General features: G+C 33.9%; 1 protein-coding gene across 1 annotated transcript; it reads left to right on the top strand.

The window, feature by feature from the left end:
* Window positions 1–18,846: 18,846 nt before the first annotated feature.
* Window positions 18,847–26,267, top strand: LOC128285510 (uncharacterized). Its single transcript, XM_053022980.1, has 7 exons — window positions 18,847–19,060; window positions 19,157–19,245; window positions 19,346–19,477; window positions 19,829–19,903; window positions 24,786–24,867; window positions 25,204–25,411; window positions 26,152–26,267. Exons 1-7 carry the CDS (start codon window positions 18,869–18,871, stop codon window positions 26,265–26,267), a joined length of 894 nt encoding a protein of 297 aa, XP_052878940.1. The 5' UTR covers window positions 18,847–18,868.
* The last annotated feature ends 347 nt before the right edge of the window (window positions 26,268–26,614 follow it).

Below are 26,614 nucleotides of genomic sequence, written 5' to 3'. Positions count from 1 at the left end.
ATTATTTAAATATGTTGATAATTTCTCTATACAAATTATTTATTATTAAAGGGATAATATTTAATACAATGTTATTATATTTTATTTATTGCAAAAAGATACTAAAATATTTTAATTCCGATTATCATCTTTTTTTTATAATCCGAAAACGTCAACTATATAATTCTATTAATAAAATCTAAATATACAAAATAAATTTATGTTGATTCTTCCTAAACAAATCACAGCAGTTTTGTAAATTAACATCAATAAAAATTTTCTTGCGAAAAAATACTCTCGCATCTGTTTATAACCTTTAAAAAAAAAAACCTGCCTTCGACAGCAGTGGTTAGTTAAAAAGGAGAAGAGGTCAAAATTAAAAAGATATGGTTTTTCAAGGTGGGTGTTTCGCCATCTTTATCGTTTGTTAAAAAAGAGATTAAAACTCATAATTATGGCAAAAGATAGATTTGGTTATTCAAGGGGTGTTTACCAAAGCTTTTGCAAACACAGGTTTCATATATAACCGGTTGCAATAAGATTGGGTGTGAATGGTTACTGCCTAGTCACGATCTCGAACAACCTCTGATTTCAGCTATCACTCCATTGCAAGTTATAAAAAGAGTTACATCCAATAATTTTAGCCAATCAATATTATATTTTTTCTTTTGTACAAACCAATAGAAAAGTTAGGGCCATGAAGAGCTAATAAACGTGCTACATTATTTGGTTTCTCAAAATAAATGGTTTTTGTCCATTGGTCCGTGGATAAATTGGAGGAAATGTCCTTACTAATAAGCAAAGTTTTGTCGGTTAGGATGCTTCGAGTCAAGTATAAGTTTTTTGAAGACTGTCCTGAGGATATTTCAAGTAGTAAATGTTTTGAAGACTATCCTTATTAAATTCTAGATAGATATTTGGTTAGTGGAGATGAGTTCTCTTATTAATTATTGTTTGACTCCTTCTCTTATTGATAAATCTATCACCTTTCGAGAGGTAGTGACTATGGAGGGTAACTGGAATTGGGATTATATGCGGTGTTTTTTAAATAATGATATTCCTTACTTATATTGCGGGTACATTGGCTCCGACTTCCCCTAGTAGGTCCTGATGTTATTATTTCAAATTGGGCCACTAATGATAATTTTACTGTCAAAGAAGCTTATGGTATTCTAATGAAAAGCACCCTAAACCCACCAGAGGTTAAATGGAAGCTTGATTGGGTAGGAGAATCTTATTAATTATTGTCTGCCTCCTTATTAATTATTATTTTAAATTGGGCTACTAATGGTAATTTTTGCTGCTGCCATTTGGTTAGTATTTAAGGGTCATCTTTTTATTAATGCGTAACGTTGTAGGAGAGGTTTATCAAAGGACCCTTTGTGTAAGCTTTGTGAGAGTGTTGAAGAATCTTGTATTCATGTATTACGGGACTATTGTAAGGTAAAAGAAATGTAGGAGCAGATCATCCGCTCGAGGCAATCGTCTCGATTTTTCTCTTATTCGTTGGAGGATTGGCTTTCTACTAATTTGAGGAATGAACTTGATTTAGTCTTTCAAGATGTGGATTGGCCATCTTTATTTAGTATTGTTTGCCGAAGGATTTGGAAACAAAGGAATTTTTGTTTGTTCCAAGATGCTCTTTTTAACATAATCAATGTGATTCATTCCTCGTGATGTTGGGCTAGATCCATTAAGCAGAAGCATGTCAATTTAAGTTGGGGTATTATGAATTAGATTAGGGATCAAAGGTGGGTTTCACCGCCTACTAGTTCTTTTAAACTAAATGTAGATGCGCTTGTAATCCGAATTTGAAACTTGCCTGTTTAGCAGTATTGGCACATGATGAGATGTAGTGTACAACAAACTGAGCTTTGAGCTATGTATGATGGTCTCCAATTAGTATGGGAGGCTAATTGGGAAAATGTTATTGTTGAGACTTGATTGTGCTCTAACTATCAAAGGTATCCATGGTGATATCAAAGGGAATTGAAAAAAAGATTTGGAGATGTGAATCCAAGAACTGTGCATATGCAAGTGGAGAGTGGTCATGGAGAAAATGCCAAAAGAGGTGAATTGTGTCTCTGATATTTTGGCTGACCTGATGAAAGATTTTTCTATTGGTGCTCGAATTTTCATGTTGCTCCTTCATTGATTGATGATTAGATATGTTTAGACAAACATTTTCTATTATCCAACCCTGCTTCTACTATTAGTTTGTAATTGATTTTCTTTTTATTTTGTTACCCAAAAAACATTTGGAGGAGATGCTTGATGTTGTTGAGTATTAGTTGAAGTTTCCATCTCACTTCGATATACTTGCATATGATATTCAACCATTTTTTTCATATTTTGAAGAACCTACAAGAAGAAATATTATGAATTTTAGAGTAATAAAAATAGAACCGAAAATGAAGTCTAACCTAGATTTTGTTAGTAAATTTGAAGCTTTAAATGGATAAAGACTGAGAGCCTTTATGGTATTGATAATGACATCTCCACCAATCATGTTATTTCACCTGCAATAGGTAATGTAAAGAGAGAGAAGAGAGTCTAGCAGGAAAGAGGACTTTCAATAGTCTCAAATGTTTGAATTCTTAACTGTCAAGGGGGAAGAAGTTCATTATAGAATCATAAAGATTTTGAATTCTTATGATTGCCATTGAAGAAACTAGGATGATAAAGAAGAAATACGGATTCCAATGATTGGAGAGCAAGAGGAGAACCAAACTAGATAGCTCGAGCAAAACTATATTCAAGGAATAGGTACTTAATGGATTCCCTACTATTTTTGCAAAAGGGAAAGTTATTATCATTGTTAGGGAGGTGCCTTTAACTTTGTAAGGGAGTTTTAGTTTTCCTAGATTAGTCCATGCTTTGTGCGAAGGTGAAACCACATGGGTGATTACGTCATACTGATATAGAAGGGCATAGGTACTCTTCACGGGGAAATGTCCATTAAAATCAAATTTCCAAACAATTGTCTTCTCCTCTCTGAATCGAGAAGGTCCCACTAAGGAAGTCAGATATAACAGCCCGTTTTTCAGTGGTGTCGGAAACAGTGGTTTCGAAGCCACCAAATCTGACGAGCAAGTTCACAAATATTATTATTTAATATTTACAAATCAAATGTGATTTTTAAAAAGGTCTTTGATTTGATAATTTATGTTATATAAGAGATTTATTAAGTTTAAGTGGTTTTAGAAAATAAGGTATCGGGACCTTATTTTTATAAACTAAGCTGTAAATATTTTTATAAATATTTACGGAGTGTCAATAAGGTGGTATTAAAGTTTCGTTGAAAAATTTTAACGTTTCGATAGTTAATTAATTAAAAAGGACCAAATTGAAAGAAAAAAGTACATTTTCGGGACCCCGTTCCCGTAAATCGGACTCGTAAATATTTATTAATATTTATGAAGCTAGTTGTGTAGTTAATTAGATTTCGGTTAAGTGAATTTGTATAAATTAAAAGTAATTAGGTATAAGGACTAAATTGTATATAGGATGAAAGTTGAATTATAAATTAAAGAATAATTAAAGGGACTAAAGAACTAATTTTACCATTGTTTCTTTAAGTGGGACTGTTAGTGATATATATTATATGTAAATTTAATTTATATATTATATTATAATATGAAATCTTAATTGTTAAGTATATATATTATATATAATAATAATAAAACAAATAAGTATTAAAAGAAAAAGAAATAAAGAAAGATAAGGACAAACCAAAATTAGAAAGAAAAGAAAGAAAGAAAAAGAGAAAGAAAGAAAGAAGCAGACTCACGGCCTAATGGCTTCAAAAATTTCCAAGTTTAATTGGTTAGTTAATTTTGTCATTTTTCTTGTAATTTGTATGTTTTTAGAATCCTGGTATTAAGTATTACCTGATTCATGTCGAAATTTTAACAATTATTAAGTTTTCAAGTGTTGTTAATGTTGAATAATTTTAGTATTAGGGATTAAATTGATAGATTTTTAAGCTAGAAGAGAAAAAGGATTAAATTGTAGAATAAATTGTAAATTTTGAATAATAGAGACTAAATTGTGAAAATTAAAAATTTAGGGGTTTAAGTGAAAATAGGGAGTTAAATTTAGTTTAAAGTGGAATTTGTATAAAAATAGAGAATTAAATGTGAAGAATAAAAATTATTATTGGTTTTGGGACTAAATTGAAATTTAGGTAAATATTGAGTAAAATTGAAATATTCAATATGAAATTGAATTATGTTATATTGATAAATTTTAATTATTTTAATTCCGTAGTTAACGTTGTACTAGAATCCTCAACTAAAAAGGGGAAAGATAAAGTCGACGTCGAATAGCTCTGAATTCCTAGTTTGTATTTCTATAATCCGAATTTAGTTGTTTATTGTTGTAATTCAATTTAATACATATGATAAGTGTTGAGGTGAGTATTTGACATTTTGACAGTTGAGTGAAATGAATATATGTGTTAATGTAAAAGTTGGATGTTGATTGTTATAGATTGAATTGAATTCATGTGTATATACGATTATATGAAAACTTAATATTGAATATTGGTTGCATATGAAATGTGAAATTAAACCTTAATAACTGTACCGGGATGAGTCAGATATAAATAGCATGCCATAGGATAGAAAGAGTTCAGGGATTTTGTAACACCTCCTAACTCTATCCCGTAGCCGGAACAGGATTACGGGGTATTACCAGTCGCTACAGTTCGATTACAGTTAATAGAGAAAAAAATATAATTCAGTTTATAAAAAAAATCTTATTGTCTCTTAATGGGCTCTCGAGACTTATAATGTATGTTATAACCAAACCGAGACTCAATTGGTAACTTATAAATTTTTTTATACAAATCGTAAAATTTCCTTTAATGAACAGTACCACACACCCGTGTGGCCTAAGAGACATGCCTGTGTCTCCATGACACGCTTTTGTTGTCACCCCATGTGACTCACATGGCTTGGACATGCCCGTGTCCTTTATCCGTGTACAACACTGACTTATTACTCATGAATAAACTAACTTCACACGGCCAAGTCACACGCCCGTATACTCATCCCGTGTGGTATTCTGTTTTACAAAATTTAGGTGCAAAGGACACACGGCCTATCAACATGCCTGTGTGCAAGCCGTGTGTCGCACACGGTCTAATCACACGCCCGTGTGACAGGCCGTGTGGACTCAAAATGAACCTTATAGTTCAAGTTTACCAGCCCTGCAAACCTTAAATAACAAGCAATTTAAAATAAAAATTTTCAACCAGTCCAAAACATAATTAAACATATCTAATACACGCTAAAACTACTAGTACAACAATCTATCATATATATTTTATTTTTAAGAACCATTCAAATTAGATCAAAATGTACTATATTATTTCATACACTTTACATTATGATCCAACAATCAGCATTCTTTACTAATATCCCTTATATATAAAAAATAACATCAAAACAACTTAGGTACATGTCATTCTTTAGGATAGGAAATTTCACCAAGTATTTGAGTTCGGGAATTGGCTTGAATGTTGAGATTTTAGTCACTTTGTACTTAACCTACGCATGAAAGCAAACTGTACGCTGAGTATACTCAGTGGTATTTCTATAAACCAATACTTAATATGCAATTTAAACATAACTGTAAATTCTAACAATAAGAAATTCATAAAATTTTCATTCAATTATCCTTATATCATTGTAACATGTATCAATAAAATCATATTCAGTAAGAAAATACAGTTTCAATCAGTATCTTTCAGTGTTCAGTACAGTAGTTTACCTCTATTAACATAACCTGGACCTGAACGGATACGCGGATCCAACTCACACACCGGGATATTATACAGTGTTTCATCGACCGAAGCCGAAATACATTGTAACAAAGAATAAATGATACTTGATAAAGATACTTGATAGTGAATAAAGAACGGTAGCAATAGTGTTACACAGAGTACCTCATCGGTACGAATCTGGAACAGTAACAGTAATTGACACTCATAGTGCCTTATCGACACAAAGTCGGAATATCCTAACACTTCCAATCCTATGGCATGCCAATTATATTCGACTAGCCCGACACTGTTTATAGGGTTTTCATTTCACTTTCAATTTTTCATATAACATCTATTGCATTTCAAATATAACAATACTTATCTTTAATTTACTTGCCATACATAATAAAGTAATACATACAACACTTAATTTAAAAGCTTAGTTTATAGAAATATAAACCGTAGTTCTCGAGTTTATTTGTTATCTTCGTTCACTTTCTCTTTTCCCTTCTTCGATGGCGTTTTTGGTGCTACGTTAGCTACGGAAAAATTAACATTTAAGATCACCAATACATATCATTTAATAACATATTCTTTTATTTTCCATGTAACTTTTACATAAATTCCAATTTAGTCCTTCCACCATAACCATTCTTTCTCTTCAAATAAATCTCATATTTTCATTTAATACATACTTTAAACAAGTTTCAACTCTTAATATTCAATATAAAACATCAATTATACAATTTAAACAATTTAGTCCCTACTATAATGAACTTATCTCTCTTTACAATTCATTCATTCTCCCACTTCTAACTTGAATTCTATCACTTTATCTCATAATTCATTCAATTGTTCAAATTAATCAACATCTAAAATTTCAATTTCTAATTTTCAACATAATTCATGTAGATTTATGCTTCTAAGATTCCATAAACACTAAAATTACAAGAAAAGAGACTAAAATGACTTACCAATCAAACTTTAAACCCTAAGCCTTCAATTTTCTCTTTTCATTTCTTTCTTTCTATTTTCGTTTGGCCTTCCCTGTTCCTTTTCTTTGTTTTGTTTCTTTTATTTCTTTATTTACTTTAATACATTTTAATAATAATATAATATAATATAATATAATTTACTTATAATATAAGTAAATTCTTAATAATTATATACATTTATGATTAAAATTAATTCCACATGTATTTCATTATTACCATACACTTGTCACCTATGGTTTAATTACTAATTTAGTCCCTTGACCTTTCTTTAGTCTATAATTAGACTTTTACTCTTTATGCAATCTAGTCCTTTCTCCTATTTATTCTTAATTCAAGCTAATTCACTAAATTAAACCCTAATTAATCACTTAACTATCATTCATAAATATTTCTAATAAATATTTACGAATTTGGGTTTACAAAAACATGGACTTAAACCTTCAATTTTTGATACCAGTAATTGTGGTTCGTTACAGATTTCTTCAACCTCGAGTCGATGAGGCACTGGGTGCTAATTTACTTTGGTTTAACCGATGAGACACTAGGTGTCAATTTATATAGCGCTGGCCGCGGTTAATACTTCAGATTTATCCGATGAGGCATTGGGTGACAAACTGATGTGTTGGTTGGATCTGTGTATCCGTCCGAGTCCAAGTCATGTTAATAGGGGTAATTAAATAAAATGGTACTATGATTGATATTGTATGTGAATTGAAAATGGGATAGTAATTTGAAACATGAAAATGAGATACATGGGTTATGTACTCATGAATTGGATATGGAATGGATAATGTTATTGTTTAAATGATATGTGGATCAAATTGTGAAAAGCTGTTATATAGCAAATGATGAGAATTAAGGTTGATATAAAATGATGTATTCATGAGTTGATTATTAAATGGCTAATGCCATTGTACAAATAAATGTGATTTGATATGTGAATAACTATTTATATATCAATTGTGTGAATTGGGACATTATTTAACAAATTAAATATAATAACATATGATAGTCATGATATTAGACATTAATATGTGCTTAAAATTCAATTGTGCAAATTATATTATCTTGTTTTTAAATATTCGAATTATAAAAATACCACTGAGTTTTATTCAGTATATGATTTTGTTTTTTCGTGCGCAGGTTAGATACTTCACTTTTGATTGCCAATTAAGCATCCAACAATGATCTCGAACTTAAATGTGGTGATGTTTACCTTTTGTGTCGGCCTGTATCTAGGGTTCTAAATAATAGTTATTTTGTCGATTGATTGTAAATGAGGTTATAAGCTTAATGTTGGTTAGTATATATATAAACATGTGTTTGTTTTTGAAGCCATATTATGGCATAATAAATTGAACCAAATTTAGATATGTGCATGTGAATTTAAGTTAGTGTTTAAGTGCTTATAAATTAGGCAAAATGGATTGAATTTGGTATGTTTATAATTTGGATTTGAATGATGCTTTGATGATATGTTTTGATGATATAAATGTAGTACCAATGAGGGTACATTGGTTAGGTGTAACACCCCTTACCTGTATTCGTCGCCGGAATAGGGTAGAAGGTATTACCGGAGTTTACCGAATTAATTTTCCATTAATACGAGTTAAATACTATTCATTTACTAAAACATGTCATGACGTCCTTTAGATGGGCCTCCAAAGCCCAAAACATACTTCGAGACCAAACCAGAATTAAATCGAAACCATAGGGAGTTTTTCGCAAAATCCCAAAGTTTTTTTTCTCAATATAACCCCTTTATAAATATCTAACCTTCCCTGCAAATTTTAAAACCGAGACCAATCCAACCAACCAATTCATTTCAATCAATTTGATACCAAATTATACTTCTATTATAACTACACTATTTAACATATTCATCATTCTTTACTTTAATGTATATTCATTAAACAAGTCTTAGTATTTATATAATCACCAAACCTTATACATGCCATATAAATCAAAAAAGGAAATTTACAAAAGCTACCGGAGATAATCTGGATAGTGTGATCCTCTGTGTTGATCCGATCCTCCGTATACTTCTACGTCAATCTACAAGAGACATTGAATACACTCAAGTAAGCTTATAAAAGCTTAGTAAGTTCATAGGCATAAAACATAAATCTTACCAAATATTTATACACTTATACAATATACACAATTATTAAGTTCACCTGTCAACCACAGTCATTGGTGAGTTCCCTTGTATAAACTTATTACCACTTATCCATTTCCTTTAATTCTTTTGGGCCCATTTGTCACATATCATTCTTTAACTAAATTAGGGAATGGTTACGGAAAATTGAGTACTTCACTTTCACTTTGCCATAGTATAACTATGGTCTTGCATATGATCACTCATCACTTTTTTTTGAAGTCATAGTCCTGTCACGGTCTTACATTGATCACATTTATCACTTGTCACTGATCAGATAAGTGTAGCTAAAGCTGCCACTTATCACTTATCACTTGTCACTGATCAGATAAGTGTAGCTAAGCTACCACTTATCATTTATCACTTGTCACTGATCAGATAAGTGTAGCTAAAGCTACCACTTATCACTTGTCACTTATCACTGATCAGATAAGTGTAGCTGAGGCTACCACTTATCACTTGTCACTGATCAGAAGTACTCAAATTCGACATTTCGCTCAATTTGATCATTTATTCGATTTTCGGGTTGTTATTTTATTCTCTATTCATCAATAAATATATTTCATCATACATTATATAATTCATAAAATTAACATATAATCATTAAACTTCAACCATGTGAACTTACTTGGGTTGATTTGTAAAATTTGTGAAAGTTCAGGGACTAATCAGCTACTTTTTCTTTTCCTCGACTTGCTTCGGGTTCTCGATTTACAGTAAAAATATGAAAAACCAGCTGAAGAAAACCCTTCTATGGTGTTTTTTGCTGATGAGAATGCAGAAAAATAATGAGAAATCTAGATAATTCCACTTTAGTCCTAGTTTTATTAAGTAAATTTTGCAACATTCCAATTTTGCCGTTAATTCATCAATTTTCCTGCTGATTTCATGCACCTTGCCGTCCAGCCCAAATAGACCTTGGGTCTATTTCCTTTTAAACCCTCTTTCTTTTATCATTTAAGCTATTTAATCATTTCCCATAATTTTACATTTGTTACAATTTAATCCTTTTTATTCAATTAACTATCGAAACTTTAAAATTTCTTGACGAAACTTTAATACTAACTTATTAACATTCCATAAATATTTATAAAAATATTTATGGCTCGTTTTAAAAATTTTCAAACTCTCGATATCTAGTTTCTGATTCTAATTTTTTTTAGAATTTATATTTCTAGTACACTATTCGCTATTTCAAAAATTTTTCCTAACTTTACACTTAACTTATATTCACTAAATTATTAATATTTTCTACTCATTTGTTGGATTTAGTGATCTCGAATCACTGTTCCGACACCACTAAAAATTTAGGCTATTATAATTCTCCCCCTCTTAAGAAATTTCGTCCTCGAAATTTGTTACCTGAAAATAGGTTCGGATATTGTGATTTCATTGATTCTTTTGTTTCCCAGGTTGCCTCCTCCACACCATGTCGATGCCACAACACTTTTACTAACAGTACCCGTTTGTTCCTTAACTCTTTAATTTCCCAATCTATAATTTTCATCGGTTCTTCTGAATAAGTCATGTCGGGTTAGAGTTCTATTTCTGTATAAGGAATTACATGTGATAGATCTGATTTGTACTGTCTCAACATAGACACATGAAACACGTTATGAATCTTTTCAAGCTCCGGGGGCAAAGCCAATCTATAAACTGCCGGACTGATTTTTTCAATAATTTCATATGGCCCGATAAATCGTGGGCTGAGTTTTCCCTTTCTACCGAACCGCAAAACTTTTTTCCATGGTGACACTTTCAAAAATACACGATCACCCACATTAAACTCTATATCTCTTCTCTTTAAATCTGCATATGATTTTTGTCAATCAGATGCAGCTTTTAAACAATCTCGAATAATACAAACTTTTTCTTCGGTTTCCCGAATCAAGTCCACTCCCATTAGTTTCCATTTACTTAATTCAAACCAATATAATGGAGTTCTACACTTTCTTCCATACAGAGCTTCAAATGGTGCCATTTTAATACTAGTTTGATAACTATTATTATAAGCAAATTCGACTAAAGGTAAATACCTTTCCCAGCTGCCGCCAAACTCAAGTACATAACACCTTAACATATCTTCTAAAATCTGAATCACTCGCTCGATTGCTCATTCATTCGAGGATGAAAAGTCTTTGAAATTTAATTTAGTGGCCAAAGCATCCTGTAATTTACTCCAAAATCTCAAAGTAAATCTCGGGTCTCGATCCGAAATAATAGATACTGGAATTCCATGTAATCTCACAATCTCAGAAATATACAATTCCGCTAACTTCTCCAATGAAAAATTTGATCTGACTGGAATAAAATGTGCCGACTTTGTCAATCTATCAACGATAACCCAGATTGAATCTTTCTTTTTCGGAGTCACAGGCAATCCTGATACAAAATCCATCGTAATGTGTTCCCACTTCCATTCAGGAATCATAATAGGTTGTAATAAACCTGTTGGTACTTGATGCTCTACTTTCACCTGCTGACAGATTAGACATTTTGCAACAAATTCACAAATCTCTCGCTTCATACCAAGCCACTAGTACATTCTTTTTAAATCGCAATACATTTTTGTACTACCCAGATGAATAGAATACTTACTATTATGAGCTTCAGCAAGAATATCATTTTTCAATTCTGGATTATTTGGAACACAAATTCTATTACGATAACGCAACATACCACCATCATCAACGCTATATTCTGAACTCAAATTATCCTAAACCGTTTGTCGTTTCAACACTAGTTTCGGATCATCACTCTGTAATTCACGGATCCGTTGAAGGAATGTAGATTTTGCTTTCAATTCTGCAAATACTGAACCATCTTCATTAACAGACAAATGAACAATCATTGCTCAAAGTGCAAACAATGATGATTTTCGGCTAAGTGCATCAGTGACCACATTAGCTTTCCCCGGGTGATAATCAATAACAAGATCATAATCTTTCAATAGTTCGAGCCATCGTCTCTGTCTCAAGTTCAGCTCTTTCTGTGTCATCAAATATTTCAGACTTTTGTGATCGGTATACACATAACATTTTTCCCTATATAAATAATGTCTCCAGATTTTTAAAGCAAACACAATCGCAGCTAACTCCAAATCATGGGTAGGGTAATTTTTCTCGTGCGGTTTTAATTGTCGAGAAGCATATGTCACTACTTTCCCTGACTGCATTAAAACACAACCCAAACCATTTAAAGATGCATCACTATACACAACATATGGTATACCTGATTCTGGCTGAGTTAACACTGGAGCTTCTGTCAATATCTTCTTCAACTAATCAAAACTTTGTTGGCACTCTTCAGACCATACAAATTCAACATTATTTTGAAGTAGTCGAGTCATCGGCAAAGCAATCATTGAAAAATTTTTAACAAATCGGCGGTAGTATTCCGCAAATCCCAGGAAACTCCGCACTTCTGTTACGTTCTTTGGAGTTTTCCAATTCACCACTGCTGACACTTTACTTGGATCTACTCGAATTCCTTCAGCTGAGACAATATGACTTAGAAATCCAACCTCATGTAGCCAAAATTCACACTTGCTGAACTTTGCATACAACTGCTTCTCTCTCAAGGTCTGTAACACACTTCTCAAGTGTTCTGCATGATCAAGCTTGGTCTTCGAATAGATCAGCATATCATCAATAAATACAACCACGAATCTATCCAAATAAGGTTGAAAAATCTGATTCATCAAGTCCATAAATGCAGCAGGAGCATTAGTGAAACCAAATGGCATTACCAGAAACTAGTAATGACCATATCGAGTTCTGAAGGCAGTTTTTGGCTCGTCACATCCTTTAACTTTCAGCTGATAATACCCAGATCGAAGATCAATTTTTGAAAACACAGCAACACGTTTCAACTGATCGAACAAATCATCAATGCGGGGCAAAGGATATTTGTTCTTGATTGTAACCTTATTTAACTGTCTGTAATCTATACACAATCTCAACGAACCATCTTTCTTTTTCACAAACAAAACAGGTGCACCCCAAGGAGATGTACTCGGTCTAATAAACCCCTTATCTAACAATTCTTGCAACTGAGTCTTCAACTCTTTTAATTCCGTCGGTGCCATTCTGTATGGTGTTATGGATATTGGAGCTGTTCCTGGGATCACATCAATCACAAACTCAACTTCACGATCTGGCGGTAAACCTGACAATTCCTTAAGAAACACATCAACAAATTCATTAACAACTGGCAACTGTTTCAACTTTGATTCAGAATCTCGAGTGTCAAGAATATAAGCAAAATATGCTTCATTACCCTTTCGTATTAGTTTTTAAGCTAAAAAGGCTGAAATAATTCGGACATTATCTTTCATATTTCCAAACTCAGCTGAAATCATTTCTCCTGTCTGATTTTTCAAATCAATCTGTTTCCCTCGACAGTTCACTATAGCATCATGTTTTGTTAACCAATCCATCTCCAGAATAATATCAAATTCTCGAAAGGGTAACAACATCAAATCAGCAAGGAATTTACAGCCTTTCACTTTCAGTGGACAATTACGACATATTAAATTAACCATCACACTTTGACCTAATTGATTAGTGACTTGTATATCATAGTTAGTGGACTCACAGATAACTTCTTTTCAGATGCTAGCATAGTGCAAATATATGAATGAGTAGACCCAGGGTCTATTAATGCATAACGGTAACATCATAAAGATAGAAAATACCAGCAATTACATCAGGAGCCGTAGCCTCTTCCTTTGCTCGAATGGCATAGGTACGTACTGGTGCTCTATTCTCTGATTGACTAACTGGTTCTCTCATACCCAAACGGGTAGCCTCTGTAGCACTTCTCTGGCCCGAACGTCTACTTCTTTGGGGAGTGGTTCTCTGTATCTCTTTCTGATCTACTTCATCTTTTTACAGTTGGGGACAATCTCGAATAAGATGATCAGTAGCCCCACATTTATAACAAGCCCCAATCTTAGTCCTGTATTCACCGAAATGATGTCTTCCACAATGTTGACACTTAGGCCGGGGAGTATTCTGAACACTGCTCACACTAGCTGCAGGTCTATCAAATACCCTGAAATCAGATTGTCTTGATCTACCTCTACCCAATATTCCCGGCACTGATGTAGTTCGACTAATTTCTTCTCTAAATTTCTTCACCGGCAAATCTGAAAATGACTTAGAAGCACCTCTTTTAAATGACTCTTTATTTTTTCGATCTCGTTGTATTTTTCTGGTATATACTTCTTCGAGCTTTTGAGCACGGTCTGATAGAACAACGAACTCTCGTATTTCATTACCCCCAATCATCATTCTAATCTCATCATTTAACCCTTCTTCAAATCTGATACACATTTCTTCTTCAGTTGGTACAATGTCTCGAGCATATTTGCTGAGGTAGACAAATTCTCTTTCGTATTCAGCCACTGACTTATTTCCCTGCCATAGATCAAGAAGTTCTCTCTTTTTCTTGTCTAGATATCTTTTCCCCACATATTTCTTTTTAAACTCGTTCTGGAAAAATTCTCAAATAAGCTTCTCTACAGGTACTACAGCTTCCACAGTTTCCCACCAGTTATATGCTTCTTCTTTTAACAATGAGACAGCACATCGTAGATAATCCTCTGGAGAACAAGCCATCTGTTTAAAAATTCTTACCAAACTCTGTAGCCAATACTCAGCTTTTACAGGGTCATCATCTGATCTCCCTCGAAATTCCTCAGCTCCAAACTTCCTAAGCTTTTCAATCGGAGAACCTTTACTAGTTTCAATTATTGAAGGAGGTGGAGGAGCAACTGGAGGTACCACAGGTGGTGCAGTAGGGGGAGGAGGTGGTTGAGACTGACTTCTTTCTTGTATCATCTCCTTATACCACTGATTTATAACTCTATAAATCATATTTTTAAGTTCTCGCTCTCGCATCATAGAAATTGGAATATCACTACTTGTTCCTTGTTTAGAATTCTGCACTCTACTGTTAGCTTCCTCTTGTTCAGTACGTTCAGGTCTATCTGACATCTTTATAATTAGAGAGTATCTATAAAAATGACAAAGATTAGATCTGATCATACACATCATACTATCACAGATTTATATTTGCATGTATTTCTAAACACTTTACACATAACACATGTTTTGAGAACAAGCTAAACCGGGCTCTGATACCACTAAATGTAACACCCTTTACCTGTATTCGTCGTCGGAATAGGGTAAGAGGCATTACTAGAGTTTACCGAATTAATTTTCCATTAATACGAGTTAAATACTATTCATTTACTAAAACATGTCATGACGTCCTTTAGATGGGCCTCCAAAGCCCAAAACATACTTCGAGACCAAACCAGAATTAAATCGAAACCATAGGGAATTTTTTGTAAAATCCCAAAGTTTTTTTTTTGCTCAATATAACCCCTTTATAAATATCTAACATTCCCTGCAAATTTTAAAACCGAAACCAATCCAACCAACCAATTCATTTCAATCAATTTGATACCAAATTATACTTCTATTATAACTACACTATTTAACATATACATCATTCTTTACTTTAATGTATATTTATTAAACAAGTCTTAGTATTTATATAATCATCAAACCTTATACATGCCATATAAATCAAAAAGGAAATTTACAAAAGCTACCGGAGATAATCTGGATAGTGTGATCCTCTGTGTTGATTCGATCCTCCGTATACTTCCACGTCAATCTACAAGAGACATTGTATACACTCAAGTAAGCTTATAAAAGCTTAGTAAGTTCATAGGCATAAAACATAAATCTTACCAAATATTTATACACTTATACAATATACACAATTATTAAATTCACCTATCAACCACAGTCATTGGTGAGTTCCCTTGTATAAACTTACTACCACTTATCCATTTCCTTTAATTCTTTTGGGCCCATTTGTCACATATCATTCTTTAACCAAATTAGGGAATGGTTACAGAAAATTGAGTACTTCACTTTCACTTCCATAGTATAACTATGGTCTTGCATATGATCACTTATCACTTTTTTTTGAAGTCATAGTCGTGCCACGGTCTTACACTAATCAGATAAGTGTAGCTAAAGCTACCACTTATCACTTATCACTTGTCACTGATCAGATAAGTGTAGCTAAGCTACCACTTATCATTTATCACTTGTCACTGATCAGATAAGTGTAGCCACTTATCATTTATCACTTGTCACTGATCAGATAAGTGTAGCTAAGCTACCACTTATCACTTGTCACTTATCACTAATCAGATAAGTGTAGCTGAGGCTACCACTTATCACTTGTCATTGATCAGGAGTACTCAAATTCGACATTCCGCTCAATTTGATCATTTATTCAATTTTCGGGTTGTTATTTTATTCTCTATTCATCAATAAATATATTTCATCATACCTTATATAATTCATAAAATTAACATATAATCATTAAAATTCAACCGTATGAACTTACCTGGGTCGATTTGTAAAATTTGTGAAAGTTCAGGGACTAATCAGCTACTTTTTCTTTTCCTTGACTTGCTTCGGGTTCTCGATTTGCAGTAAAAATATGAAAAACCAGCTAAAGAAAACCCTTCTATGGTGTTTTTTGCTGATGAGAATGCAAAAAAATAATGAGAAATCTAGATAATTCCACTTTAGTCCTAGTTTTATTAAGTAAATTTTGCAATATTCCAATTTTGCCGTTAATTCATCAATTTTCCTGCTGATTTCATGCACCTTGCCGTCCAGCCCAAATAGACCTTGGGTCTATTTCCTTTTAAACCCTCTTTCTTTTATTATTTAAGCTATTTAATCATTTCCCATAATTTTACATTTGTTACAATTTAATCCTTTTTACTTAATTAACTATCGAAACTTTAAAACTTCTTGACGAAACTTTAATACTAACTTATTAACACTCCATAAATATTTATAAAAATATTTATGGCTCGTTTTAAAAATTTTTAAACTCTCGATATCTCGTTTCCTATTCTAATTTTTTTTTAAATTTATATTTCTAGTACACTATTAGCTATTTCAAAAATTTTTCCTAACTTCACACTTAACTTATATTCACTAAATTATTAATATTTCTACTCATTTGTCGGATTTAGTGATCTTGAATCACTGTTCTGACACCACTGAAAATTTAGGCTATTACATTAGGCACCTAGGATGGTTGTTTTGGTATGTTTTGAACGTATTTGATCATGTTTTGAACTGGTTAAACGAATGGTTTTTGAGTTGTTTAATGCCCGAGCATGTAGAAAATAGTAAATTGGTTATTCAAGGCACCTTTTAGGTCCACACAGCTAAGACACACGGGCGTATGACTTGGTCGTGTGAGACACACGGCTAGCACACGGACGTACAAGACCATTTCAAAAGGGTGCACGGTCTAGCACACGGGCGTGTGGCTTGGTTGTGTGACCCAAGTCAGAGAGTTACATGGGCACCGATACGGGCTAGGACACGACCATGTGTCCCTACTTCGAATGCCCACACGGCCAGACACACGGGCTTGTAACTTGGCCATGTGACTCCTGTAGCTTTAAAATTTTTTAATGTATTCCGAAAAATTCTCCAAGTTTCTGAATTAGTCTCGACTTGTTTCTAACGCGTATTTTAGGCCTCGAGGGCTCAAATAAGGGACAGTATGTATGAGTTTGATTGTTTTTTGACTTGAATATTATATGATATGAAATATTTGAAATTTATGTCTGTTTGATCTGTAAACTCAAGTAATGCTCTATAACCCGGTTCCAACGATGGATATGGTCGTTGGAACCGGGTTAGGAGTGTTACATCAGAGGTTTGATCATGATTGATAAGGTTTAAAGATTTCTTTTGATCTAGATGTTGATGTGGGAGAGTAGGGAAGAATGAACATCAATGGCTGGGGCAAGTGGTTTAACAGTATCAACATGAGGGAAGTTAAGATTCGTATTGATGCAGTAGTTTTTACGCTCTCAAAGTTGAACATCTTTTCCTTGCACAAGATGTCGCTTCCTCTAAGAATACCTTTCCAAGCCCAAGAGTCTATGGTCTAGGTTTAACTACTAGTTAGTAAGGGTGAGCAAAACTCGATTTAACTTGAAAAAATAAAATAAAAAATCAAATTTCGAGTTAAATAAATCAAGTTATTCGAGTCAACTTGAATTTTTTTTTCCGAATTTTGAGTTCAAATCGAGTTTAGTTTTCGAATTTGAATAACTTGAATAATTTGAATAAATCTAATACAAAACCATAATTTTTACATTTTTACCCCAAATCCCAAAACTTTTTAGCCCAAGACTTTTGCTCCCTCCCACTCCCCCCTCCAAAATTTTGCTCCCCTCCCATCTCTTTTTATTTCCCCCAAAATTTTTACTTCTCGCCCTTTATCCCAAATAAAATATCATCCAAAAAAATTCTTAAACTTAAATAGTAATAATTTTATTCATATCTAGTATTTATATTATTAAATTAAATTTCACATTTTGTATTATTTATCTTATTAAATTGTTTATTCATATAAATTTCTTATTAATTATTTATAAATTTCCCTAAACCTGCATTCTCTAAGAGTATGTTGTACTTTAATCTTTTTTTTAGTTTAGTTTTTTTTTTCGTTTTGCGTTAATGATTGTCTTGCCTAAAATTTTACTCTTTTTCTGGGCTTTAGTTAAGTATAATTCGACTATTAAATTGTTACTAAGTGAAAAATCTGAATTAATGCTCCTTGGCTTCTCTAGTTTTTGTAAGTCAATGTTTTGAGGTTGGTTTGTTTATAAAGCTTGTAAAATTGTTTAGCGGACAAAAGTTTGATCCAAAACAGAAGAATTTTTCCCTTTCTAAGTTTTAGTTAAGTATAATTTGACTGCTAAATTGTTGGTAAGTGAAAATTTTGAAGTCATGTTGCTTGGCTTTTCATGTTTTTGTAAGTCAAAAGTTTGTGATAAGTTTGTATATAAAGCGTGTAATGTTTCTGTACAAGACAAGATTTGGATCCCGAACAGAAGAATTAATGTCTCGAGGTAGTTCTGGTGGATTGCCGGTTCCAGGCTTGTCTCCATTGGCTGGAATGGTCTCTACTTCTTATAGTAGGTGTATGACAACAGCTGCCTCGACTACTATGGATTCTTCTGAATCAGTAACTGATGTGCCTCCTCGAATTAAATTAAAGAGGCTTGATAAAACTGCCAAGCACATAATGCAGGTAACTGTCACTCGTCTTTGCCTACTAAGGTGAATTGTTTTTTTCTTTCTGATTCCTGATTCCTTGATTTGATTCATACGAATTATGTACTTGCAGATACTGGATAAGGAAGCCGTGGAGGAAGTGAAGGGGCAGAGGAAGATACTTGACATAAAACCTGGCTACATTGTGCAACTGAAAGTGGTATGACATGTTTCTATAGAGTTCTTGTTATTGTATGTGATAGTTGCATGCTTTTGAGCATATTAACTTAATTGGTATACTGTCGGTGAGAACCGGAAGTACCTTACCTGAAAACAAGCGACGAGTTTCAACTGTAAAAGGGATTGTTATCGCTAGACGTAATGCTGGCCTAAACACTACATTCCGAATAAGGAGAATGGTAGCAGGAGTTTGGGTTGAATCTCTCTTCCCACTGTAAGTAACATTCAAGTTATACTCTTCGGAACTCTATTTTTTTAGGCCTCAAAAGCATGTTATTTAAGACTAGACTTATCAATTCTGGAAAGAAAACATGTTACTGTTTCCAGAGTTATATTCTTCCAAGGACCTTCCAAATACATAGAAAAACTTGAAAAAGAATTGAACATACCCTTACTGATACTTATACTTGAGTCCGAGTAACAAAGCTCATAAGATCTTAAATCCTAATGCCTTCTCTTTGCTATTTTAAAAGTTAAAAAGATACTGAGTTTTCACTATCTTTTTAGTTTGCATATACTTAACCATTTACAAATTGGTAAAATAAAAATAGAGGATGTGTGATAGGTATTCCCCTAACATAAAGGAGATAAAGGTGGTGGACAAGAAGAAAGTGAGAAGAGCGAAGCTTTACTATATCAGGTGTACAAGCTCAATTTTGGGCCCAAAACCCCTAAACCCACTAAGCCAATAACCCCAAAACCTACTAAACCCAGACCCAAACCCAAGCCCACTAAATACCCACTACACCCAAAACAAATAACCTACCCAAATCACCCCAAAGACCCAAACCTACCCATGTCCACACACACAACGAAAGAAAAAAGCTAAGGAAACCCTAGCCGTTTAGCACCTGCTCCCCATCCCATCCCATCCACCACCGACGTCTGCAAGCTAGTCACATCCACCGCCCCAAGTTGCACCCCTGCGAGCATTAAACAAAGAATAGACAGATATTAAAAGAAAAAGAGATGTAATGGCTATTTAAGAAGACAAGCAAAAACCTTTTTTTTTCGGCATTTTGGGTGAAATAAAAAACAGTACTAGATCTTAAAAACACAAGCAAGAACAGAGATTAGCAATAGCAAAGAGCAGGAGTAGTCCAAACAAAGAATCAAAAACTAATAACCCAAGGTGATTGTTATTTGCTTACCGTCATTTCTTTCTTTTTTTCTTAATCTATTTACCCACATACACATATATTATAAATACACTTTAAAAAATAAAAAAAAAATCAAAATTTTACCATTTTTCGATTTCCAGCCACCGTACACGGTGGCCGGCGCTGCGGCATCTACGACGGACGACGACGGGCCCAGCCACAGAGACTTGCTGCAGAGAAAGGAGAGAGAGGTTTCAGCCCTTTTTTTTTCTGGAAAGAGTGAAAAATGAAATTTCAAAAAAAAACTTGACTTTTAAAGGCCTCTGGTACGACGTCGTTTTGGGGCAAACACTCAACACCCAAAACGGTGTCGTTTAGCTGCCCTGATCCGAGACCCAACTCTGACCCGTCCCAGGATCCGCGCGTTTTCGTTTAAGGGTCTAATTGCGCTCAAGACCCTTTCGCTTTTTTCACATTTTGTAATTAAGTTTTATTTAAATTTAATTTGACCCTAAAATTTATTTCGTTTTCAATTCGGTCCTCCTTCCAGCGACATCGTTTTAAGGGTTTGGATAAATTGCCCTTTTGGCCCTCTATAGTCGCGCGCGCATTCAAAAAGGTCCCCTCCTTTATATTTATTTTAAGATCGGCCCCAGGACTTCATGTTTATTTCGGATTTAGTCCTTTTTTGAGAATTAATGTGGGTTTTGGAATTATTTTCACCTTTTCATTATACATATTATTCATTATTCTATTTACTATTTTCGTATTATTATTATTAACGTATTTTACTATTATTTAAACATTTTAGTTTTGATTAATACTTAAATATATATTTATAGTTGTTTTATATATGTATTATTATGCCTAAATTATATTGTATGTATGCACATTTAACACCATATTATACACATATTAATACCACGTTATATACATGTTTGCCCTTGTTTGTGTATTATTAATATTAATATATGTTTTATTATATATCTTTAACATATATATACGTATACATTATATATATTATTATTATTATTATTATTATTATTATTATTATTATTAGTTTTGATATTATTGTTTTGTTAAATACATTCGTGTCATATATACATACTTTTAATATATATGTTATACTTCATATTATGCCCATGTAAATTAATATTATATCTTGTATATCATTTTATTATAGTTTTATATGTTGTAAATATCATATTATGTCCTATCATGTATATTATGTAGGTCATGTATATGTTTTAATATATTATGTGTATACTTTGTTTTGGTATTTCACATACATATTATGTATAAACATTCAATATTATCATATATTTAATTTCAATATATATTTACACAATGTTTCTTTATTATTATCATTATCTCGTATTATTACTATTATTATTATTATTCCTTCCGTTACCATCACTATGATATTATTATTTTTATAACATTTTATATAATTATCTATACACTATTGCTTTTACACTAACTAATAATATATACACATTTTTGCGTACATATTTTGCTTATATATATCATTACCCACAGTATTATCGTTTCATCACCTATTTATACCTTCGTAAATTCTTTCAAGCCTTAAGGCATTCATTGTTTGCATTATTATTATTAATATATATATATATATACTATGTAATTTTATATTATGTATACATTCTATATTATGCATATGTACCTTGTAATATTGTACTATTATTATTATGTATATATATGTTTCTATATTTCTTCTTATTTTTATTATCATGCATATACTTGAGTACATATAATATCATTATTATTGTTTTCATTATCATCTTATGTTACCATTATTTATTTATTTATTTGCTTGCGCGTTCGATCATTTCATTTTTTTCCTCGCATATTTGTTTACATTTGTTTAGCCTCGTCATTATATCATCTTTTACAACTGTTCATATTATTGCTTTTGACACTATCGCACCCGTCATTATGTTATTATTCATTTGCTTTTATGTTTACTATAAATCACGATTTTACTCAAAACATTAATAATTTTCTCATAAAAGTAAATATTACGTATTTAGTAATTCGAGACAATCGTGCCCTAACTTACTGGGACTCGATTGGTCATTCAACCTAAATAAACGGAATATTCTTTTAAATCACGATACGAGTCTAAAAAATGCTTATTTTCGGAGCTTCGAGGTGTGGTGCCCTAACTTACCGGGTATGACATTTTGATACCTCGAAATAAGATCTTTTGCAAATAAAGGCAATGTTCGGTGTTCGGAAGTTCGAGGAAACATGCCCTAACTTACTGGGTTTCGATTTTCCTCGTTCACCCTAACTAACCGAATATCCTTTTAAAAGAAGGTAAAATACATCGATTTTAAATAAAAGGCAAGCTCATTCTTAAAAGTTCGAGATGCCGTATCCTAACTCACTGGATATGACGTATCGTTGCCTCGAGACGAGAATGTCTTTAACATTTTAATGTTTATTTTACAAAAGAGGGATTGTATTTCAAGGTCTTTCAAGTTCTCAATTTTCGACAATTAAGACACTAATTAATTAACTAGGTACCAATTTTGGGCGTATCGGGGGTGCTAATCCTTCCTCGTGCGTAACCGACTCCCGAACTCATTTTCTGATTTTCGTAGACTAAAAATTATCGTTTTAGTAAATCTTAACTTTTATTAAAATGATTAATTTAAAGGTGACCCGATCACACCTCGTCAAAAATGATTGGTGGCGACTCCCGTTAATTAGTTTTCAAATCCTAGTCGATCCCCGTTTTTCAAAAAAATGGTTACGACAGCTTGGCGACTCCACTGGGGAAACGAATGAGAGAGTCAAGCCACAAGTTGATTAACTCTTGTCTTTTTATAGAAAATTAAAAATTTGGTTTTGAAATACGATCCTTTCATTGCATTTCATCAGCTATTTTTGTGGTACAATACCTGCTGCGTTGGTTCGAGTCTTTAAATAGTTTTGCATATTGCATTGCATGACCGCTGTGGTCACACCCCTTTAAGTGGGAGTGAGAAACTGTTTTCACCTCCGTGCAGGATAGTGGATCGCTTTCGGGATACATCCGTACCTATGTCTTCGTGAGATTTTCATCTCCGTGCAACCATAGGGAAATGTATTCCCCTGAACCGAACTCGATCTGTATGAGCCTATAATGGGTGAAGATCGAGGAAGCTGCTGGTTCAGGTACCCTTACTCTAGAACCAAACCCCATATAGCGAGCCTTAGGAACCCACCCTAGGTAGAGCCACTCCGAAACCCTAGTAGTTACCTGAGTAAGTGCTATATTTATTATTCTTTGTTTGCTTTGAACTGCGTATAAATTACTGACTTGCTTTATTTTACTTTGATTGTATTTACATGGCATTTTCATCATAAAAGGTGTTGATTTGCATTCGGTTCCTAAATAGATAGCTTATCATGGAAAAGGGGTTTTTTGATAAAGTAGAAGACAACGCGACTGTCTGGATATGGGCTGAGGCAACACAAAAAGAGAAAGGTGACAGTCTTACCGAGGGGTACGTGTCAGAGTTGTGGAATTTTACTCAGATCAGCGTAATTTAGAATAATCTCCAAGAGATGAAAGAAATTTGGGGTCAGTGGGATGATGAGGTCAAACAGCTATTCTATTGTCATTACGGTGATTTACCTTATCTGCTCAATGTCAAGGTAGATGAACACCTGTTTCGAGCCCTTGCCCAATATTGGAATTCTGCTTACAGTTGCTTCACTTTTGAGAAAGTAGATTTGGTACCTACTATAGAAGAATACACGACCTTGCTCCATTGCCCAAAGATTCAAAGTTGATGAATTTATGCGGATCTGCTAACGTCCCAAAGATTTTCAAAAAGTCGATGAACATCACAGGGATGAGCGAACAGTGGGTGACAACTCGGATCAAACAAAAAAGAGATTGTAAATGCATTCCTTGGAGGAACTTGAGGGATCTAATCTTAGCGCACCCCGACGTGAAGAAAATGGTAGATGTCTTCGCCTTGAGCGTCTATGGACTGGTCATCTTCCCCAAAGCTTTGGGGCATGTAGACGAGGCTGTTGCCGACCTTTTTGACAGGCTTGGTAAAGGAACCACACCTGTACCCGCAATCTTGGCTGAAACTTTCAGATCATTGAATGCTTGTAGAAGAGCGGGTGAAGGGAGATTTATTGGATGTGCACAGATCTTGCTATCTTGGTTCCACAGCCACTTTTGGAAAGTGGAAAAGGTCTCGTATCGTATCTTCTCTAAAAATTACTCTCCACTAAAAGAGTTAGTGGCTACTCCGAGGCGAGATGATGTCATAGAAGAAAATTGGATGACGGTTCTCCAAAATTTACAAGAAAAAGACATTGAATGGAGAGCCCCGTGGATGGTTCCTGATGAAATATTATACCGATGCGGAGACTTCGATTGGGTTCCCTTGTTAGGAGTATAGGGAGCCGTCGGGTATGCTCCTCTGCTTGCACTAAGACAGTACAGATCCAGACAGTTTACACCACCAACATATGGGTTAGCCCAGTGCGAGTTCGTGTTCATAGGGAATAATTACAAAAGAAAGTTCGCGAGATATCCAATGCCTAGAACCAGACTCGTAGAATGAAGATGTTTGCTGCCTATCCCATGACTATTCCTGAGTACGACCGATGGTGGAATCAGAGGATCAACGACAACATCCCTACATCAGATCAAGAGAATCCTCAGTCGATAGAAGAGCACTTGAAAGTAATCCCATCTGAGCTAGAAATTATCAGGTAAGATTTCGAGAGAAAGAGTCTGGAACTAGGAAAAAGGATCGAGCAGTTGGAAGAAAAAGAGATGTAGTTTGGGTTAGATGTCGGTGTCCAGAAACTAGAAGTTGAAAAACTTAGAAAAGGGAAAAACAAGGCTGAAGAGGACTTGAACAGTTTGAAAACGGAGTATAAGAAGCTGCGTAGATCAATGAGAACTGCTGGGTTAGGAAAAACATCGGAACAGTGGCAACAGGAAGTTAAAGAAGAACAAAGCAAAGCTAACCAATGGGAAGAAAAATTCCGGGATGCTCAAGCTCGAGAAGGTGCTCTGAAAAGAAGTTTGGTAGAAAGCCAAAATGAGAAAGAAGGGTTAAAGATCCGGGTATCAGAGTTAGAGAGGTCATTGTATCAGTATCGCTCACGTAACTCTGCAATCGAGTTGATAGCTAGTCAGAACAGAATCGAAGAATTAAAAGAGAATATAGAAGAACTCAAAACAGCGCTGCAAAATCGTGAACTTCAGATAGAACTCCTCGAGGTAAATAACGAACGATGGAAGGAGCAACTTCATCAATCTCAAGACCAAGTCAGGAACAGGGACTATGTCATGGGCGAAGCTTTGACTCAAGTGCGAGAAGTGGCTGATCACTTGCAAACATTAGCAGTACAAGCCGATGTGCTGAGTTTAAAATACGAGTCAGAATCGGACCGAGGCCGAGAGCTAGCTTAGCTTCTTAGGCAGGTCAAGGCCTTAAGTATCAGGGCCAAGCCTTATATGTAATCTATTTTATGCAAAAAAACTTGTTTTCTAGAAAAGTTACTCTAATGAAATCGAATTGGAATCAACACTTTTTTGCATTCATCCTATTCATTGCATTCATGCACCAGTATTGCATTATACGCACTAAAACTCACGAGAAACCTTAAAAAAATCATGGCAGTTACCTTGGAACATCGTTACGGTACAAGGGGAAAAACAAGAGCAATGGACCAAAGGTTAGAGAGATTGGAACAAATGCAAAAAGAGATGCAGGATCAATTACAAATACATATGCAAGAACAGCTTGCCAAAATCCAGCAAGATATGAGGGACCATATGTTGGAGTCCCAGAAAAGCATGATGGACCAATTAACTCGTCTATTGGCTGGTGGATTAGAAAAAAGGGAAAAGCCCTTTGATCAATGCGAGATAAGATAATGAAGATCCTACCTACCCTCCGGGTTTTGCCCCAGCGGACGTTCAGACACAACCTGACATGTACCCAAGAAGGCCATCGGTCACAATTAGGCCCCAACCATTTTAGGTCGGTGTTTCGGCACCGATGAATTATCAGGCCGGCTCAGGCTCTAATCCGGGGGACAACCCAACCAACCCTGTGGTCCTCAATCTCGACAAAGTAACAGAAGTAAAAAAGACAATGGCAGAACTCCTGAGAGAGCTTGAAGAAAGGTGTAGATGGTTGGATGAAAAATTTAAAGAAATGGAAAGCACCGACTATCGTGGTGGAATCGACGCTAAGGAATTA

The sequence above is a fragment of the Gossypium arboreum genome, chromosome 12, assembly GCF_025698485.1.
Source record: "Gossypium arboreum isolate Shixiya-1 chromosome 12, ASM2569848v2, whole genome shotgun sequence".
In the NCBI taxonomy this organism is placed as follows: Eukaryota; Viridiplantae; Streptophyta; class Magnoliopsida; order Malvales; family Malvaceae; genus Gossypium; species Gossypium arboreum.
The sequence above is the reverse complement of the archived record's forward strand: the minus strand, read 5'-3'. Positions and strand labels throughout refer to the sequence as shown.